Source organism: Aythya fuligula, chromosome 2 (genome assembly GCF_009819795.1).
Source record: "Aythya fuligula isolate bAytFul2 chromosome 2, bAytFul2.pri, whole genome shotgun sequence".
In the NCBI taxonomy this organism is placed as follows: Eukaryota; Metazoa; Chordata; class Aves; order Anseriformes; family Anatidae; genus Aythya; species Aythya fuligula.
In genome coordinates, this window is record NC_045560.1 from 99796385 (window position 1) to 99813838 (window position 17454).

Genomic DNA, 17454 nt, shown 5'->3' on the forward strand with positions numbered 1-17454 from the left:
CATTCTATTCTAAATACAACCTCATTTTGACAGCCACCAGCTACTTTGGATTTCACATAAGCCATTGTAGTAACTTGAGAAATGCTACAGTCCTGTAATGTGTACAACTTTATGTCTACATTTGGATATATTAGTTTAATTATCAGAGAAAATAATGAACTCATGTGGAGGAAAAGTGAAAAAGCATAGCATAACAAGTTAGAAGAAATGCTCATGAATAAGTCATTGACAGGGATCTTTTACACAATGAGGAAAGCTTAGAGACTCAAATCTTTTGGGTCTCTCAAATGTCATCAGAGCATTCTCAACAGCCACTGTGCTGAGGTGGAATGAGCATGTAGATGTGACCAGTACATCTGTTTTAATTTTCTAAAGCTATAATTAGTCTCTTGGCTGAATCACAGTTCTTTTTGATGAATTTTACACAGACTGAACCTAGCTAGTTTTGCTCTGTTTCAGAATGGTTATAGCTCTATATAACAGATAAGGTTTCTAAAGCAAGTAGGTTTTTTTTTGTTTGTTTGTTTTGTATTATTGTTTTATAAATGCAACTTGAGACAGTATACAGAGGCCTCTTTCTTTACAGAGCAGTTGCTTTCTCAGAAAAGGTTTTCCTCTTTCAAGCAGAATCAAAAACTGAAGTAACAATAAAAATTATATTAACAAAAGAGTTATAGATTTTCTTCCATGTATGTCATTAGGCAGTCTTCTACAACATTGCTTTTCAAAACTGACTTTGTATTCTGGAAGGCTGAACTGAGAAGTAACTAAATAAAATAGTTAATGGTGTTGTCTTTTATCTGCACTATTTTTATTTCTCTGGATAGTTCTAAGAAATGTTACAGTTTTCCCTGATAAAGCAAATTATCATGCATTAGTAAAAACATGAAATTTGGTGTAACTGTTTTCAAATAGAACTGGAAGACCCACTTTGAAATCTAGATGAACGAACTATAGAAACCAAGTAATGCAACTGAAGGCTGTGTCATCTCTTTGCTGTATTTCAAAGCCCAGTTTTCAGAATCTTACAAAAATAAATAGTTCATATCTCAGTTGTAAAATTAGCATCTGTGTGACAATATATAGACACATCTCACCTGTAGCAAGCAAGTCAATGCAAAAGCTATTTTTAAAAAAACATTAGTCCTTCATGAATCTCACATGAAACTAATACATAGTATTAGTACCTAATAATAAGTACCTAATAATATAAGTACCTAATATATACCCATGCTATCTATTTATCTATCTATCTGTCCATCTAACATACATTCACTTCAAATAACTTTATATATATTGGTTCTGATTCTGAAGGGATTTCCTGAAAGGAAATTCACAAATGTGATATGTTTATAGCAACTTTTTGATTAAAATTTTCATTTAAAGTTTTCAGTCTCTGAATTCAGTTGGGAGTCTCAGAGGGAAGATATTAGGTACACACATACATTTTTGCAGGTGCAATAGTATAGATGAAATCTTAAGTTCTGTTAGTGTAGAGAGACATTTAAAAAATATGCTTCCCTAATTTAAAACATCAAATTGTAATTTGGTATGACTGGAAGGTGCAGACACAAAGCTTAGGTACACAGGCAGTGCCGAGCATTGCATATAAAAGAAATAACTATTGCTACTAGTCTAATGTGATAAACACTTACCCCAAATGTTTTCTCTTTTTATATTAAAACTAACAAACAAACAAACAAAAATCACACCCGAAAACATTAGGGGATACTGGGTTGCTCTGTTTTGTTATCAAGTTAAAAACTGATATTTTGGAAAGAATGATCTCAGGCAATAGAAAAAAAAGTGCTCAACATCATTGTTAAAGCTTGTTCTGAGGACATGACCAAACCTTGTAGACTGAACTTAAGTGTTGAATGCACTGACTCTACAGGATACTGCATGCACATTGCCTGAACATTTCTGATTTTTCTGATTAGAAAAATAAAAATATCTGCACTATTTTTCAAATTATTTGACACCTGCATTTCTAAATTATCTCAAGCACACCAGAACGGCCTGAAAATTTGTTGGTCAACGAGGATGGTGATAGAGTCAGAATGTTATATTAGAAAAAAAGAATAACTTTCATTTTAGAAACTATTAATCCCCTCTCCTCCTGGAGCTCAAATTCTATGAAATTAGAGAGATTAAACAGAGTAGAGCAGCATATTCCTAAGTGCAAATGATTCCACTGCGGGGACTATTTATTGAACATATCTGGTATAGTATGTAAGATAGCAGCATCAAAAATTTGTCTTAGAAGAGTGTATTTAAATATCACAGCACAGCTCTGGTACCACCACAGTTACACAGTATTTCATGTGCATTTCATCTGCATGGGATGTACAAGACTCTATTCAACAACATTTTAATAAAAGAATTGCCACATTAAAATTTTACTGAAGAAAAGCTTTGACAATATTTCAGTAAGTTTGTGAAGAAAAAGTATTATCCAAGTAATTTTGAATGTTAAAATATAATGGCATTCAGAGATCTAATCTGATATTAAATGGTATTAAATCAAATTATTAGAAAATAGAGTTATTTTATGGATAAAATTTCATATATCAAAGCAGACCGCTATCTTGGATTGTTTTGACATTTTTATGAGAGCAAATAATGTGTTCTTGAGAATTACACATATTTCTTTCAATGTACAAAACTTTATGCAAATATTTCTGAAATTATATCAGACATCATATTCCATATGAGGATGTGTCATGCAAAAGTCCTGACCTTCCTATGAAAGAAGTACTTCTGCAATTAAGAACTGACACCTCAGAAACACTCATGATAAATCTTCCTCTGCAGGAGAAAATATAACATAACTGCCTTGGTTGATGTGTGAGGCATTAAGGCTCAGGAGAAAAGAAACCTAAGCATCTCTGTGAACAAATTCTAATTTATTATGTTTGTTGTTTTGTTTGTTTTGTTTTTCCTGTGTTGTGTACACTTGAAAATATTGTGCATGTTGTCATCAGAAAGTTATATAATCTTTGCCATAGCTGGTAGGTATAATACCTACCAGCTATGTAGATCTACCAGCTGGTAGATCTAAAACAATTTGCGGATAGGTATTACCTTAATTGATTTAACCACAATTTGTGGTTAATATTTTCCCTACCAGTAGCTGTTTGCAAAGAAAACAAGAATCAGATTTATTAAATTCCATTTGTTTATGTTTTACAGTATGAATTTTTGAAGGATATAATTCATGAAGACAATGTTTAACAAGTGAAATGGTAGTCTATTTACCATTAGTCTGTATCCTGGATGATAAAAAAAAAATAAAAATAATATATATATATTCCTGTCACAAACTTATACTAATATTATGGGAAGACAAAAGTGTGTTTCACACTAAGCGAACATTCCTCTTTTTTCTGTGTTTTATTCGTCTATTTATACATGTAACATCCAGGTACATACAAATCTGAGGAACGGATATGTATATGCTTTCTTTGGGAAAGAAGTGTTCCATTTTGTTAGGCATTAATGTAAATAATGCATGCAAAACAGTTGGACTTACCAAAATACCTTTCTGCTGCTTTAGTAGTTAAGACAAAGTTTTTCCCCTTGAAGCCATTGGCTTAAATGAGTTCAAGGTGAGTGCTAACCCCAAAGAAGTGAACAGTTTAATTTCTTGTAGAAGTTCCATGCCATCAGGTGTCCCTGGTAGAAATGTTTATATTCCTAGCAGTCTTAACAAAGTGATGAAAAATGGCACGAGCTTGATAACACGCAGTTCTTTTCTGACATAAAGCAATTCTTTGGGCTCAAAAAAGAGGACTGTATTTAACTTATCTATTTTCTTTAAAAGTTACACTTTCTGAAGTCACATCATAACTGAGTGAACTGCAACTAGTAATTCCAAATGTTGCGTTTTCAGCCTAGCCACTCACAAAAGAAAGGAAAATGCAAACATAATTCTTAGCTTCAACATAGCTTCAAGAAAGCTGCAGATTTATCCCTTAAGGATAATTAATTTAATTAGAAATAATAAGTGGAGATTTTTATTTTATTTTTTAATAAACACTCTAATGTTCATATAATTGTGTATTTGTTTAGAAATAAATATTCTTATTCTGTTATTTCTTCTTTCCATTCATGCTTTACTGACAGTTCTTTTACTATCTATAAAGAAGAGGGATTCAGTAAGTGTGGGATTCAGTCCTTGTATTAAAAGAGAAGCAAGATTTCATGTTTATTTATTTATGTATTTATTTATTTATTTATTCTGTAGATGAACAGTAGATTCAAGGGCTTTCCAATTGCCTTTAGTTTTTATGCTCATCTTTCTTGAAAGCAGCATAAAGAAGTGATGATGTGCCATCACTCCCTCACCACTGGGCCTTATGTTGCAAGTCACATAAAAGAAGGAACAAATCTTTTGGCTCTGCTTTCATCCCTTGTTTACACAACAGAGTAATAATCAATGACTAGTCTGATCTAAAGAGAAATAATAGCAGTTCCCCAGTGTACTAGACCTATGTGAGATTGAGTGTAGATGTCTTCTGGAGGAATTTCTGTGGTACTTTTCATTGCATTGCAGAATAGGTGCTTCCTTACAGCCACAGACTGGTTCCTGCTCTGATTTCTCATATTTGTTAATGCACCATGCTTTTCAGCTTTCTACTGTCATCCCTCCATGCTTGAACTCAGAAAAAAGACCATCAAACACAAGTATTTCAGGCTTAGTATAAAATTCTCATTTGAAATAAAGAGCTATAGGTTTGGAATTCCCTGCACACTGCTTAGCCGTGCTTTCAGGGCATGATTAATTTCTCAGTGCAAATCATCAGGCAGACACCCGCAGGGGTTCCTTACTGGTGGTTAAAGCAGAAGATTGAAACAGGAGTGCTCATTCATAGATGAGATCGTAATTTTACTATGGAGATACACCTGCAATTTTTTCTCCAGCTCAAGAGCGTTAGGGCTACCATTTAGATTTATATGCAGTTTTCTGACAAGTTACTCTCAGACGCTGAAATCTGCTATCAGGATGTACAGGAAAACGCCATATGCATCCAGAAAACCAATTTACAACAGAGAGAAATGCATTGAAAGGTGATGCTTTTTTTTTTTTCACAAAACTTCACTGCCAGACCTTCCCCTCCCTCTCAGCAGCCGAGACGCATGAAACATTTGCAGCCGGCGATAGCGGATGCTGACTTCGGCGGCCACATGCAGCATCACGATCGCCCTGCGAGGCCGGAGGGCCCCGCAAGTCCAACTCTCCCTGGCCCCGCGGGCAGCGGGAGGGGGCGGCCACCCCCATTCCTCGGCCCTTCGGGATTTTCCCTCCCTCCCGTACTCCCGGTCCCGCCGCCGCCAGGTGGCGCCGCCCGCCCGCGCTTAGCGCCGAGCCGCGGGCGGTGCGGGTGCGGTGCGGGTGCGGGGCTGGAAGCGGGTGCGGGTGCGGGTCCTGGCCCGGGAGCGGAGCCGGGAGCCGGGATAGAAATGCTTGGCTGAAGGGGGAGCCGCCGCTGAGCGAGGTCCGCCCGGGAAACCCATCGGGGCGTCGTGGGTAGCCTTTGGGCTTGGCGCGCCCCAAACGAGGCGTCCACCTGAACGATTCCTCCTATCGTCACTATTATCGGCGGTTAAAGTCTGTGAATCCGAGCAGCTTCCAGCTCGCCGTGCTGCGCCCTGTCGCCGCAGCGGCTGCCAGTACGCGCTAACGCCTCGGTGGCGTGTTTGCACCGCGGCGTTTCAACTCGACGGGTTGAACTGCCCGGAACGGGGGGACGGAGCTGGCACGGCTCTTCCCAGCTGCCGGCGACGAGCTGCAGCTGGGAAACCGCCCCGGTAGGAGCCCCGCGCCCTGCCGCTGCTGCCCGTGGTGCCGGAGCGGGAGGTGCCGGAGCTCCGCTGCCGGCACCCGGATCCCTGCCAGGGGCGAGCGAGTGTGCGTGTGTCCGTGTGTCAATATGTGTGTGTGTGTGCGTGTGTGGTGAGGGGAGGAGGGAGGAAGTGGGGTGGTGGTGCCGGCCGGGGTGGGGGGGGGGGGGGGGGGGAGGTGGATTATTGGCGATGGGCGGGAGAGAAAAAAGGCGACTCCTGTTTCCTTTTCTTTCTGCCAGCGCGATCTCGGCTCATTTTCTCTAAGCAATACAAGTTCGCGGACGCGCTACCTAGCCAGCCCTCTTCTCCCGTCATGGACCTCCCAGGTAAAAAGGCCGTTCCCCTCCCCGCCGGCCGTTCCCTTTGCAAAATACGATTTTAAATATTAGCAGTGATAAGGTGCGGAGTAAGGTGAGTGGCAGAGGTGCCTCGGGGGAAGCGTAGGGGGGGATCTACCGGCAGCGAGAGCACAGTGTGTTCTGCTGAGCGGAGAAAACTGAGATGCAACTTCCCAGGGAGACGCCGGGTGAGGTTTTGCCACTTACGATGTGTTCTGCATGCCGGGGCGGGAGCCGCGGGATGCCCGAGCCGGCCGTTTCCTTCCCTAGAGTTTAGGGAGCCCCAGGGATCGGCGGCAACGACGGTAGCCTGGCCTGGGGACAAAGGGTTGGGAAGTATGAGAGATCCCCAAGTGCAGCAGCCCCCGGGCGGGGAGGAAGGAGGGCGGCGGCTGCCGGAGCCTGGCCAGGGCAGCGCTGCGGATGGGCGCGGGCTCCGGGGTGCCCGGTGTCCTGCGAGCCCCAGGGATGAAGGGGCAGCGCAAGGCAGGGCGAGAGGGGGCATAAAAATCTTTTTAGAGAATCTTCCCTAGTGGCTGGGGCGTTAGGTGATCGAGGTAAAAATAAATAAATAAATAAATAATAATAATAATGGGGCTGCGGGAACTAGTGGGGTGCTGGAGCTCCCCTCTCGGTGTGGGGCCGGGAGGGGACCGCCTGCCGCGCCCCCTGGGTGCTCGGCAGTAGGGTCGGAGGCGAGCTCTGCCCCCCTACCGCCTCCGAGTGCCGCTGGGGCTGCACGGGGGAAAGAGTAGAGCAGAGGAGGTGAGGCGCCGGGCAGCGCGGCGTCTCCCAAACCTGTTGTGCCGTCTGGGGGAGGGTGCGGGTGGGGAACCGCCGCCGGTGCCCGTCTCCCCCCTGCCTCACCGCCGTCTTTTGCCCTTGCCAGGCTGCGCGCCACCCGCCCTCTGAGGAGGCTCCTTCGCCCCGCGCGGAGGAAGAGGAGGAGGAGGAGGCGGAGGAGGAGGATAAGGATAAGGGAGGAAGGCGCGGCCCCAGCCGCCGCCGCCCAGCCGCCGTCCCGCAGAGCGCTGGCCGCGGGGCGCCGCGGCGGCAGCAGGCGCGCAGCCCCCTCCGCCTCCCCGCGCCCGCCCGCCCGCGGCGGCGGCGGCGGCGGCAGCGGCTCGGGGCGCCCGCACGGCGACGGCGAGCCCGAGCGGCGGCGGCGTCCCGGCGCTGGGCATGGGGCGGCGGCGGCGGCGGGGGGCGCTGGCGGAGCCGGCGGGCGGCGGGTGCTGCTGCTGCCTGGCGGCGGCGCTGCCGCTGCTGCTGCTGCTGCTGCCCGCCGGGTGCCCGGTGCGGGCGCAGAACGACACGGAGCCCATCGTCCTGGAGGGGAAGTGCCTGGTGGTGTGCGACTCCAGCCCCTCGGCCGACGGCGCCATCACCTCCTCCCTGGGGATCTCGGTGCGCTCGGGCAGCGCCAAGGTGGCCTTCTCGGCCACCCGGAGCACCAACCACGAGCCCTCCGAGATGAGCAACCGCACCATGACCATCTACTTCGACCAGGTCAGACGCCGCCCGCTTTGCCTTCGCTGCCCCCCGGTATTACACGCCTGATTTCCTTCTCGCTCCCCCGCCGCCTGCTAACGCTGACCCACCACTTCACAGCTCCCCAGGAGGAGTTTGGGAAGTTCTCGTAGGTGGCAGCCGGGCTTTCCTGGGGCAGCGGGGGGGGGCTGAACGGTCCTGTCCCATCGCTAACACGTACAGAGGGGACCCCTGCCCTGGGACCCCGTGCCTCGGACTCTGGCGGGGGCGTCCCGCAGCAGAGGATTGCCCCGGGCAGTCAGGGGTGACCCCGCGGAGAGGGGAGCGCATCCTCATTTGGGGGACAAAGGGAGGGAAGCCGCTAGCTGATGGGCAGTCGCCAGATCTGCCGCTTCCGAGCGTGTCTGGCAGTGTCACGGCACCTCCCGGGGGATGGGAGGGCAGAGGAAGAAGAGGGTGTTCCCCGTGTACAACACCCACGTTATCAGACGAGGCGGGCAGTGGCCCCGGTGGGTTAGGAGCGGGGTTATCCTTCACGGTTTACGCCGGACAGATGGACAGAGCATCAAACATCCCGAACTGGTCGCTCTGCCCTTTCCCCGCCGTCTTGCCTGCCTCCCGGAGTCCATGCCCCGTCGTTACGCTTGATTTTTTTTTTTTGCAATTAAGTGTACTTGTTTTGTTTTGTTTTGTTTTACTGTCCCCGATGCCTGAAGTGGTATTTCAGGGTCAGACAAAATGTGAACACACACAGTTTTCTATCGTGTTTTTTTTTTTTTTTCTTTTTTTTTTTCCAATCTCTGTCCACCTGTCATTCATCTGTCTACCTGTTCCTCCTAATGAGTTTCCACAGTTATTCCTCGTGTACAAGATCCCATAATGTCAGACCAGCAGAGAAAAAAAAAAAAAAGTTTCTTCATGTATAGTGTATTTTATATATGCTTTACCCGACAATGCTTAGTTCTCGGGAGTTTGAAGGCGTTGTTCCCTCGGTTCGCACAATAACGAATTAAATTTTCCCCTTTTCTTCGAAACAATGGGGTTTTGCCCCTCGTGGTGCCTCTCTCTCTTTTCTTTTTTTTTTTTTTTTTTTCTGCATTTTATTTTTCTTCGTTAATACCGAGATCGCAGACTGCAAAACTGAGTGAAGCTGCGCGGGAAACAGTGACAGCCGCCGGGCCAGGCGGGAGCGGGGATGCAGCCAAGACCCATGGGGGCGAGCACAGCGGAGCAGCCAGCAGGGGCTCACCCCACGGGAGCACCGCAGGAACGTGTTATTTATTTATATATTCTTTATTATTATTATTATTATTATTATTATTATTATTATTATTATTATTATTATTATTATTATTATTATTATTATTTTCTGTTGCAACTTCTGCCAGAGGGCTCAGCTCTTTTTTTTTTTTTTAATTTAATATTTATTTATTCTTTTTATTTTGTTTTGATTTAAGAACCGTTGAAATATATGGCAAACTGAGACTGTTGTCGGGAAAGAGGTGTAGGTTCTTTCCAGCCACCCGAGGAGGTTGCGTGCCAGCCGACACAGCCGTCCAGAGGGATGGAGAGGCATGGGAGGCAGATGCTGGTGCTGAGGATCTTTTTCTTGGTTCCTCTCAGATGAAAAATATCATGGTCCGATTTTAGTTGTATATTCTATTAAACTCGAGGACAAATCCGTTTTCAGTAGTGCTAGCTGAAAATGTACTTTTGCTGATAAGTTCTGGGTTTGCTTCACTACTCACCACCACCACCCCTTGTCACCTTTGCTTCATTGACAGCACTGTGTGGACATTTGCACTTCATCCTACAGGGTTTGGAGTTCATCATTGTGTAACTAAACCATTTATGATCTGTGATGCATTTTAAATACCTCTGTAACTTGTCTCCTTTCTCCTGCAGTGCACTTTTAATTGCACTGCAAATGCCATTTGGAGTACACTTTATATTGGTCATGGAACTTGTGTCTGATTTTCACAGTCACTTTGCTAAGGCGGGGGCTAATCTTTCTTTCTTTCTGTGTCTCTCCTCCACATCCCCCCTCTTTTTTTTCCCCCTTTGTTTACTTTCCAGGTATTAGTTAATATTGGCAACCATTTTGATCTTGCTTCCAGTATATTTGTAGCACCAAGAAAAGGGATATATAGTTTCAGTTTCCACGTGGTCAAGGTCTATAACAGACAAACCATCCAGGTGGGTTGTGATCTAAAGAAGATGATATCTTGCCTTTTTCAAATGTTCATCTCTAGACTGTTTTTTTGTTTGTTTGTTTGTTTGTTTTGTTTGTTTGTTTGTTTTTGTGTGTGTCTTTTTTTTTTTGTTTTTTTTTTATTTAACAAACCCAGAAAATAAAGAATGAGGCTGTAGGTTATTAATTAAAGGGGTGTTCGTGCATGATGAAAATCATGCATTGCCTTAGTTTAATTCATCCATTTCTAACCTGTGCAAAAGTTTAATGACATGCACAGGACAAACAAGTCACTGAGAGCATTGACAAAACTTAGATTCTCTCTCTTTGCACTTTTTAGGTAAGTTTAATGCAAAACGGCTACCCAGTGATTTCAGCTTTTGCAGGGGATCAGGACGTCACCAGAGAAGCAGCCAGCAATGGGGTCTTGCTCCTCATGGAAAGAGAAGACAAAGTGCATCTCAAACTGGAAAGGGGTAACCTCATGGGAGGGTGGAAATATTCAACCTTTTCTGGCTTCTTAGTCTTTCCACTATAAAGGAAGGCCAAATAGGAGACAGATTCATGAGCTGGAGCAAGGATTCGGTCGTTAACAACATCCTGAACTTGACAACACATGACAATATTTCCGGTCACCCTGTCAGACTGCCGCAGTAGAAGAATGATAACCTTCTAAACTCCAATATTTACTTTGAATATTGACAATTCCTCGGGAACCTGCGCCTCTAATTAGTTTTAGACGACAGTGATCTTTAGGAGAAATGAAATTATCGACCTGAGCAATTTGTACCTGTGATTGTAAAGTCAATTTTGGATTTTATTGTTGGGATCATTGACTTTCTTCTTCCAATATTTTTTCCCTCTCTTTAATTTTTTCCCCTTTTCTTTCTCTTCTTGTTGTCCCAGTAAGACAAATGACTTGGACCACACAATTGCTTTGTCAAAGGCTCACACCAGAGCCAGAAGAATGAAGTGTTCAACTCAATGAGGTGTTCTTTCCATGCTTTATTTCTTTGTGTTGTATAGCCTTAAGGGAAAAAAAAAAAAAAAAAGGAAAAAAAAAAGAAAAAAAAAAGAATGGCTTCAGTCTCAATCCTGTATTTTTATGGGGGAGGGTGATTCTGAACATTACTGTGTCAAGAAGTGCTTTATCCAGTGAAGCAAAATTTGCACGATTGGAACTTTATTTGTTTTGTGTTGTTCGTGGTTTTTCATCAACTTTTTATTTTTTTCTGATTTTTGTTTGTGTGCGCTAAAGATGTAAGCTAGATTGATCAATAAGGCAAAACAAAGCACATATATACCCTGTAGCTCTAAGTAAAGCTAACCAGTGAACAATTCTGTCTGCACTTTCTAGCTGATCTTTATAGACCTACTTAGAGAAAGAGAGAAAAAGAGCAAAAGAGCTACATGATTCTTCAATTACAATCTGGAAACCAGTAAAGGAACTGACATTTCTGAATTGTCCTGACATTTCTAGAAGCAACAATGGAGGCTTTGAATATCTTATTTGAACGTGCCCTAAGATATCCTTTACCAACCATGTTGGGTGCTTTTAGTTTATATTTGATGTATTTGTTCACTAATGCCTGAGTACACATTGTGGGAGCCCGGAAAGATGGTGAAGTAAATTTTTCCTCTTCCAAATTAACTAAAATCATCTCCAATTGACCTGTCCACGGCAAGTATCTGAGGAGCTGCCCTTAACATCTTTGACAGCATTTGGGAGAGAGGCCTCAGAGGATCAGCAAATACACCTGAAGTTACGCAAATGCCGTGTATTTATTAGTCAAGTGTATTCTTCTCAATACAAATAGTCTCAGAATTGCAGGGTTGGAATGTGATCTGTATTGGTGGTTATGAAAAGTTATAATTCCAACTGACAATAGGTAAAATACCAGGCCAACATCAAATACATACTTTTACCTCATTTTCATTAAATAAACCTTATTTATTCGCTTTTTTATGACAGTGTGCTGCGGAAATTCTTGCATGAGGAGGTCCAGAAAGAACGTTTGCATTTTTCTATATGATTTTAACTTCATTAATTTAATTTAAAATACTTCATCTTGCTATCCCACTAGGGTAGATGTGTATAAGAATTTATTTTTGTCAGATTTACTCCTCTGCTACAAAAAAAAAAAAAAAGGCATTTCCAGCAAATCAGTGGTAGCTAATGTATTTCAGAATTATGGTGGAATTGTCATTTTCATTGTAAATTTATCATCAAAGGGATAAAATCAATTAAAGTCATATATTCTTAAAAAAACGTTATCTGTGTTGGTTATGATAATTCAGATGACTAAAGCCAATTTTATATTTAATATTTTGGTATATTTTCATGGTTGGTGTTTATTCGCTTCAGCATTTCACTTACCTGGTTACTGAATGAATGAGTTTCAAGTTTTGTTTTTTCTCCGGGTTGCATTTTCTGGTTCTTGTGCATTGGCATGATTGTAATGTTTCTACTTGCCGAATATCACAGGGCTATGTTTAAATAGAAGAAATAAAACCTGAGCGAACAACAACCTTTTTTTGTTCAAACACAAAAATAATTATGAAAATAGTTGTTCCAATGGTAAACTATAAACTGTAAAACTATTTTTAAGTCTAGGTTTTTGTGTTTAAAATTTGCTTTAATCTCTCAAGAAGATATACACTGATTTTTGTTCACGGTCCCAAGTTTTCAGTTTCTATTACATTCCCTCAGTGTTATTTTGAAATTATGACTACCATAATCATATTCAGTTTTCCCATTTATCTTGGTTGATCTGCCTTAAATGAGACAGTGATGTCTTAGCTCTAGGTCTCTCCTGAGCCAAACAAGGCTAATGACAAGGTTTTCTTTGGACATATTCTTGGATTTTTCTTAAGATAATGAAGCTGCAAAATCTGAATATCCCATTTCATAAATTAAAGTTCCGTAATTTTGGCCATGTTTATGTTATAAAGCTAAATATGTTTATATGATTATCAACCTCCTGAACATGAAGCAAGGTCTCTAATATACCACTGTTACATTAAATGGAAACAGGGTAGTAAATTCTTATGGTACACTAATTAGAAACATGGCTACATGGCTTTTTTGGAGTCTTTTGTTGTTGTTGTTTTTGTTGGGGGAGCATATTTGTTCTTTTTCCCCTTTCACTTTATTTTGTACCTGAGTTTGAGAAGGTGTATTTGTCTGTCACTAGCAACAGTAGACATTTTGATATACATATAAGGAGTAAAGACACCCTTATATGTGTTAGGGAAGGTATACATACATTAGCAGCATTGTAGAATGCAACAAGAAATATTGTGTGAAGCTGCTTGAAGGAGCCTCCTGGCACATAAAGAAAAGGATTATCTAAAATAATTTATAAAAATAAATTGATTGTGTATCATTAAGAGTTGGTGCAAAGTTCATGTTGAGAGGCACTACAAGACTTAGTAATTGTAAAATACATCATAAGGAAGCAGGCCAGTGGCACAAGACAGCTCTGCTTCCTGTGGGAGTAATAACACAACATTCCTTCCAACAACTTTCAAACTTTCTCATAAATTGCTGTGTAACCCTGTCATAAATTATTCCTCTGAGAACACTGTTAGTTTCCCTTCCAGGGACCAGCTGTGTCCTTCTCACCTGGGTGTCTTTGGAAACTATTGTTTTATTGTTCCTTCAGTGTACATTTGTCAGACTAGAAGCCAGACGTAGATCAAGAATTATAAATACTCATCATACACTTCATTGTCTTCCTCTAGATCTTCAACTTTTATATCCATAGATTGAACATGGTCTTTCAAAAATCTGTGTGCCCTTACCTCCTTCTGATTCAGTGGGTGTGATGGATGTGCCGCATCTCTCATTACTGGTCAGCATCTTGGAAGCTGGATCAGTTTATACTGACCAAATTTTTTTTTTATTGACCAAATTTCTATTTCACAAGCTGTCAAAGTAGAAAATATGCTAAAAGGGCCTGTTTACTGATGAAGTTATTCAGAAATAGCTGAAAGTGGTTTCATATCTTTGCACTGTGACATTCATTTCTGGAATAGGCAGGGTCACAGGTAGAGTTGATTAAAAATAATTCTTATAATTAATAATTTTATTTAAATCCAGGATATATTCATAGTATTAACAAGCACCCAAAGATCAGTATCACTATGATATTTACGATTTTCATTGGTAATGACTTGTCATCTCAAAACCCATTGAAATTATATATAAATAAATAATATAAAAAATGATTCACCTGTTTTTCACCATTTTTTTTTATACTATTGCAACGCCAGGGAAGGTCTCTGGGTCATTGCATGATTCCTAGTTTTTGAACTTCACGCTGTCTTATAAAATTGTTCCAGTACCATCTTTGATCAGATGAATTATGTCCATTTTTAATAATGGTGTTAAATAATGATACTTCATTGTAAAATAACCACCATTTTAATGGAGCAGATTCTTTTGTCTGGCTTGACTTCACTTGTCAGAATGTTCAAAACAAATTTATGATTACTAATTGTCTTTTAACTCAATCATATTAACAGGTTATAAACTCCGTAGAATTATCAATATCTATCATGACTGTAGTTAGACACAGATTAGGTATTTTTCCAGATGATGAAGCTTTTGATCAGCTGCTTATATAATCAATTATCAGCAAAATTCCAGCATACCATAGTAAAATAAATATATAGTCTTTTGAATGAAGAGGCTAATTCTGCTTGTTTTACTTCTGTATAGTCTATTCCTCTATAGGAGATCTTATGAAAGGCATCAGTAGCGTTGGGCCTGAATTGTAGGGCCTGGATTTCAGTTATGTTTACTTTAAAAAAGAGTGATAATAATCACTGCAAAGCCTTAGTTAACATGAAAAATATTTTTCAGTTTAAATTTATTTCAATTCTAATCATAAACCTGGTAGTGTAACCAAAATCCTACAAATATCTCATGAACTCGTGTTATAAATCCGTTTTCAAAACATCACTGTTTCCAGTGTTTCACATAGCTGATCTTTTCCTTGTTAGCCAGTATTAGTAAAATTCAAAGACTTTCAATTCAAAAATTGTATTTTATACTATCTGAGTGTAATCATGAAAATGCACTTTACATAGCAAGTAACACGTAGCATATCACTTTTCTTTCCAAGTAATATACACTGAGTATTTAGCTAACGCCCTCAGCTCTTCATCAGCAATATAAAGGTGGCTAACTTACTAGGTCTCTGCAGATTATGTGCCATAGATAATATAAATAATGGCTTAGCAAGACAATGAGAAGTAATTGAGTACTATAATTAATTCTGTAAGTAATAAATAAGCAAGGAAATAAAAGTAAAAAAAAAAAATCTGTATCAATGATATCAAGGTGGTAGAAAATCATGCTCCAAAACTCAGGAAATATTAAAGTAGATGGACAGAGAGATGACTTTTTCTGATATTGTTTGGCCTTCCTTTTTCTGAAACATTAACTAAACAAATTGTTATTTTATTTATTGTCATTCTAAACATAAAACTGTTTATCTCTGCTTACATCCAAAAGTACAAAAAAATAATAGCTAGTGACCTTATATATTTAAGCACTGAGAACTGCCATAGTTCAGGTAATATTAAGGTAAAATGAAGCAGAGTAAATAAAAAAAATAAAAGACTTCATTGCCTCAAGTTCTGAATGTTATGTTAAGCTTCATAACAGTTAAGCTTCTGTTATGAGTGAATCTCTAGTGTTGTGTAATGCATTGTGGGAACTGTTTCAGAATATCAGAAAGAGATGTTAAAGGGTAGAGATTCAGTCTGTCCTTCTATTGACAATTGATAAGAAATCCACAAAACATATTTAAACTGAAAGTGAAAATATGTCCATTATATTTACTTGTTTATCAGGAATAATTTTTACATGCTGACTTAATTTAGATTGTGCAAACGTTTTCTGTATGATGCATTATATTGACACATAGAATGAGTCATGCAGAGTCCTATGGTGACTTCAGTGAAGAAAGGATAAAGAGTTTTCCAATTTCATATGTGTTCTCTAAGAGAAATAACCTACCACAGAACTCATGTTGCTGCTATATCTTTTTTTTTCCTTTTTTTTTTTTTTTTTTTTCCTAGAAAATATATAAGAATTTAATTCAGAAAGTATCTTGTATCTTTTGAATTTTATTAAATTATTTATTGTTACCAGCAGCAGAATTTTCTAGGCCCTTTCCATAATAGTAAAACTATTTTAGGATGTAGTTTAAATGGATGTAGATAGACTCCAGCAGCTTGCTCCTCTCACCTAACTTTTGTGGAGAGGCATGTGTTTTCAGTTAAATCTTATAATCTCTCTAGATACAACTGTCCCTGAATCCTGATCCTAATTACTTTACCTGGACGGAGAAAGCATCCATTTTTTTCTTCTTCTTTACAGTGGTTTCTTTTGTTTTCCTACACTTCATGTGTTAAAACTATCCAGTAGAGAAAAGATTTCATTCATACTTGTGTAAGCAACACTTTCATTTCTTTCTCTCCTCTCTTACTCTTTAATTCATATTCGAAAGTCTAATGTTTATTTTCTAAGAGCATTTTTTAAAATAATGCTTTTCCATTCAACTTGTCATTCATAACTATGTAATACATCCTTCATGCAAAATGATGACAGCTTTAGTTGGTTGCTCACAAGTTGTCTGATCCCGCATCTCATCACCCAAAACTCTCAGTTAAGAGAACTCACCCTAGTTAATGAAGAAATAGAAATCTATTAAAGAAAAACAAAAACAAACAAACAAACAAAATGAAATTGTTATGTATATAAATCAGTGACTTCTAGTAAATATTTTGAACAATTTCAGTTTGTTTTCTCAGCACAATTTACATAACTAAGTGACTTGGCATCTCTTGATTCTCATAAATCCCCATAAAATATTCTACCAATAGAGATGCTAGGATTTTTTTATTTTTTTTTTATTTTTCTCTAATGGGGTGTTTACAAAATACAGACCTTCCTGTCTACATGTTAGGGCATTGGTCAAGAATGAGAAACCAGATTTTTAAGTACCCAGTTATCTTTTTGATTGAGCACTTTATGAGAAAGAGAGAACAATGTGCAGGAATTAGAGGGGAAGGGAAGAAACCCTGTTAACACAGTATTAAGGTAGCTAACTGTTCTTGCATATATGCCAAACTCAAAAGTGTATACCCATACACTTTTAGTAGATACACACACACACATTTCGTTTTATGAAAGTGTTTATAAAGTATAGTGGCTCAATACAGATCTATTACACAGTGTACCCCACTCGTGCATGGAATGCCTCACTGTATAACAAATATATAAGCCATCCCCAAGCAAACTTTACAAAATTATCTTTACAGTGCTATAGGAGCCAGAGATAAAATGGCAGATAACACATTTCAGACCAATGGTCATTATATAAAAAGTGAGATAAATGTTTTGGCATTTTTCTCTTCCCCTCAGTCAAGAAATAGTTTACCACCTGAAAGCAAAAATGTAGCCCACATGCATTATATAACATGATCTAATTTTTAATGAAAAAATATTTTTTTTCTTTAAAAAATAGTTTTTTGAAAAATTAATTAATTTCCATTAATTTTAATGGAAAGAGA

The 17454-nt window shown here is 40.1% G+C and overlaps 1 protein-coding gene across 1 annotated transcript; it reads left to right on the forward strand.

The window, feature by feature from the left end:
- Nucleotides 1-7367: 7367 nt before the first annotated feature.
- On the forward strand, nt 7368-10905 carry CBLN2 (cerebellin 2 precursor). Its single transcript, XM_032181928.1, has 3 exons — nt 7368-7694; nt 9753-9872; nt 10208-10905. The coding sequence occupies exons 1-3, from the start codon at nt 7368-7370 to the stop codon at nt 10403-10405; spliced, it is 645 nt and encodes a 214-aa protein (XP_032037819.1). The 3' UTR covers nt 10406-10905.
- The last annotated feature ends 6549 nt before the right edge of the window (nt 10906-17454 follow it).

What these genes read in the sequence shown, in the direction of transcription:
- CBLN2 (XM_032181928.1), top strand. Translation starts at nt 7,368, where the DNA reads ATGGGGCGGCGGCGGCGGCGGGGGGCGCTGGCGGAGCCGGCGGGCGGC. An exon ending in TGACCATCTACTTCGACCAG is followed by an intron (nt 7,695 to 9,752) that starts GTCAGACGCCGC and finishes TTTACTTTCCAG; the next exon opens with GTATTAGTTAATATTGGCAA. An exon ending in ATAACAGACAAACCATCCAG is followed by an intron (nt 9,873 to 10,207) that starts GTGGGTTGTGAT and finishes TGCACTTTTTAG; the next exon opens with GTAAGTTTAATGCAAAACGG.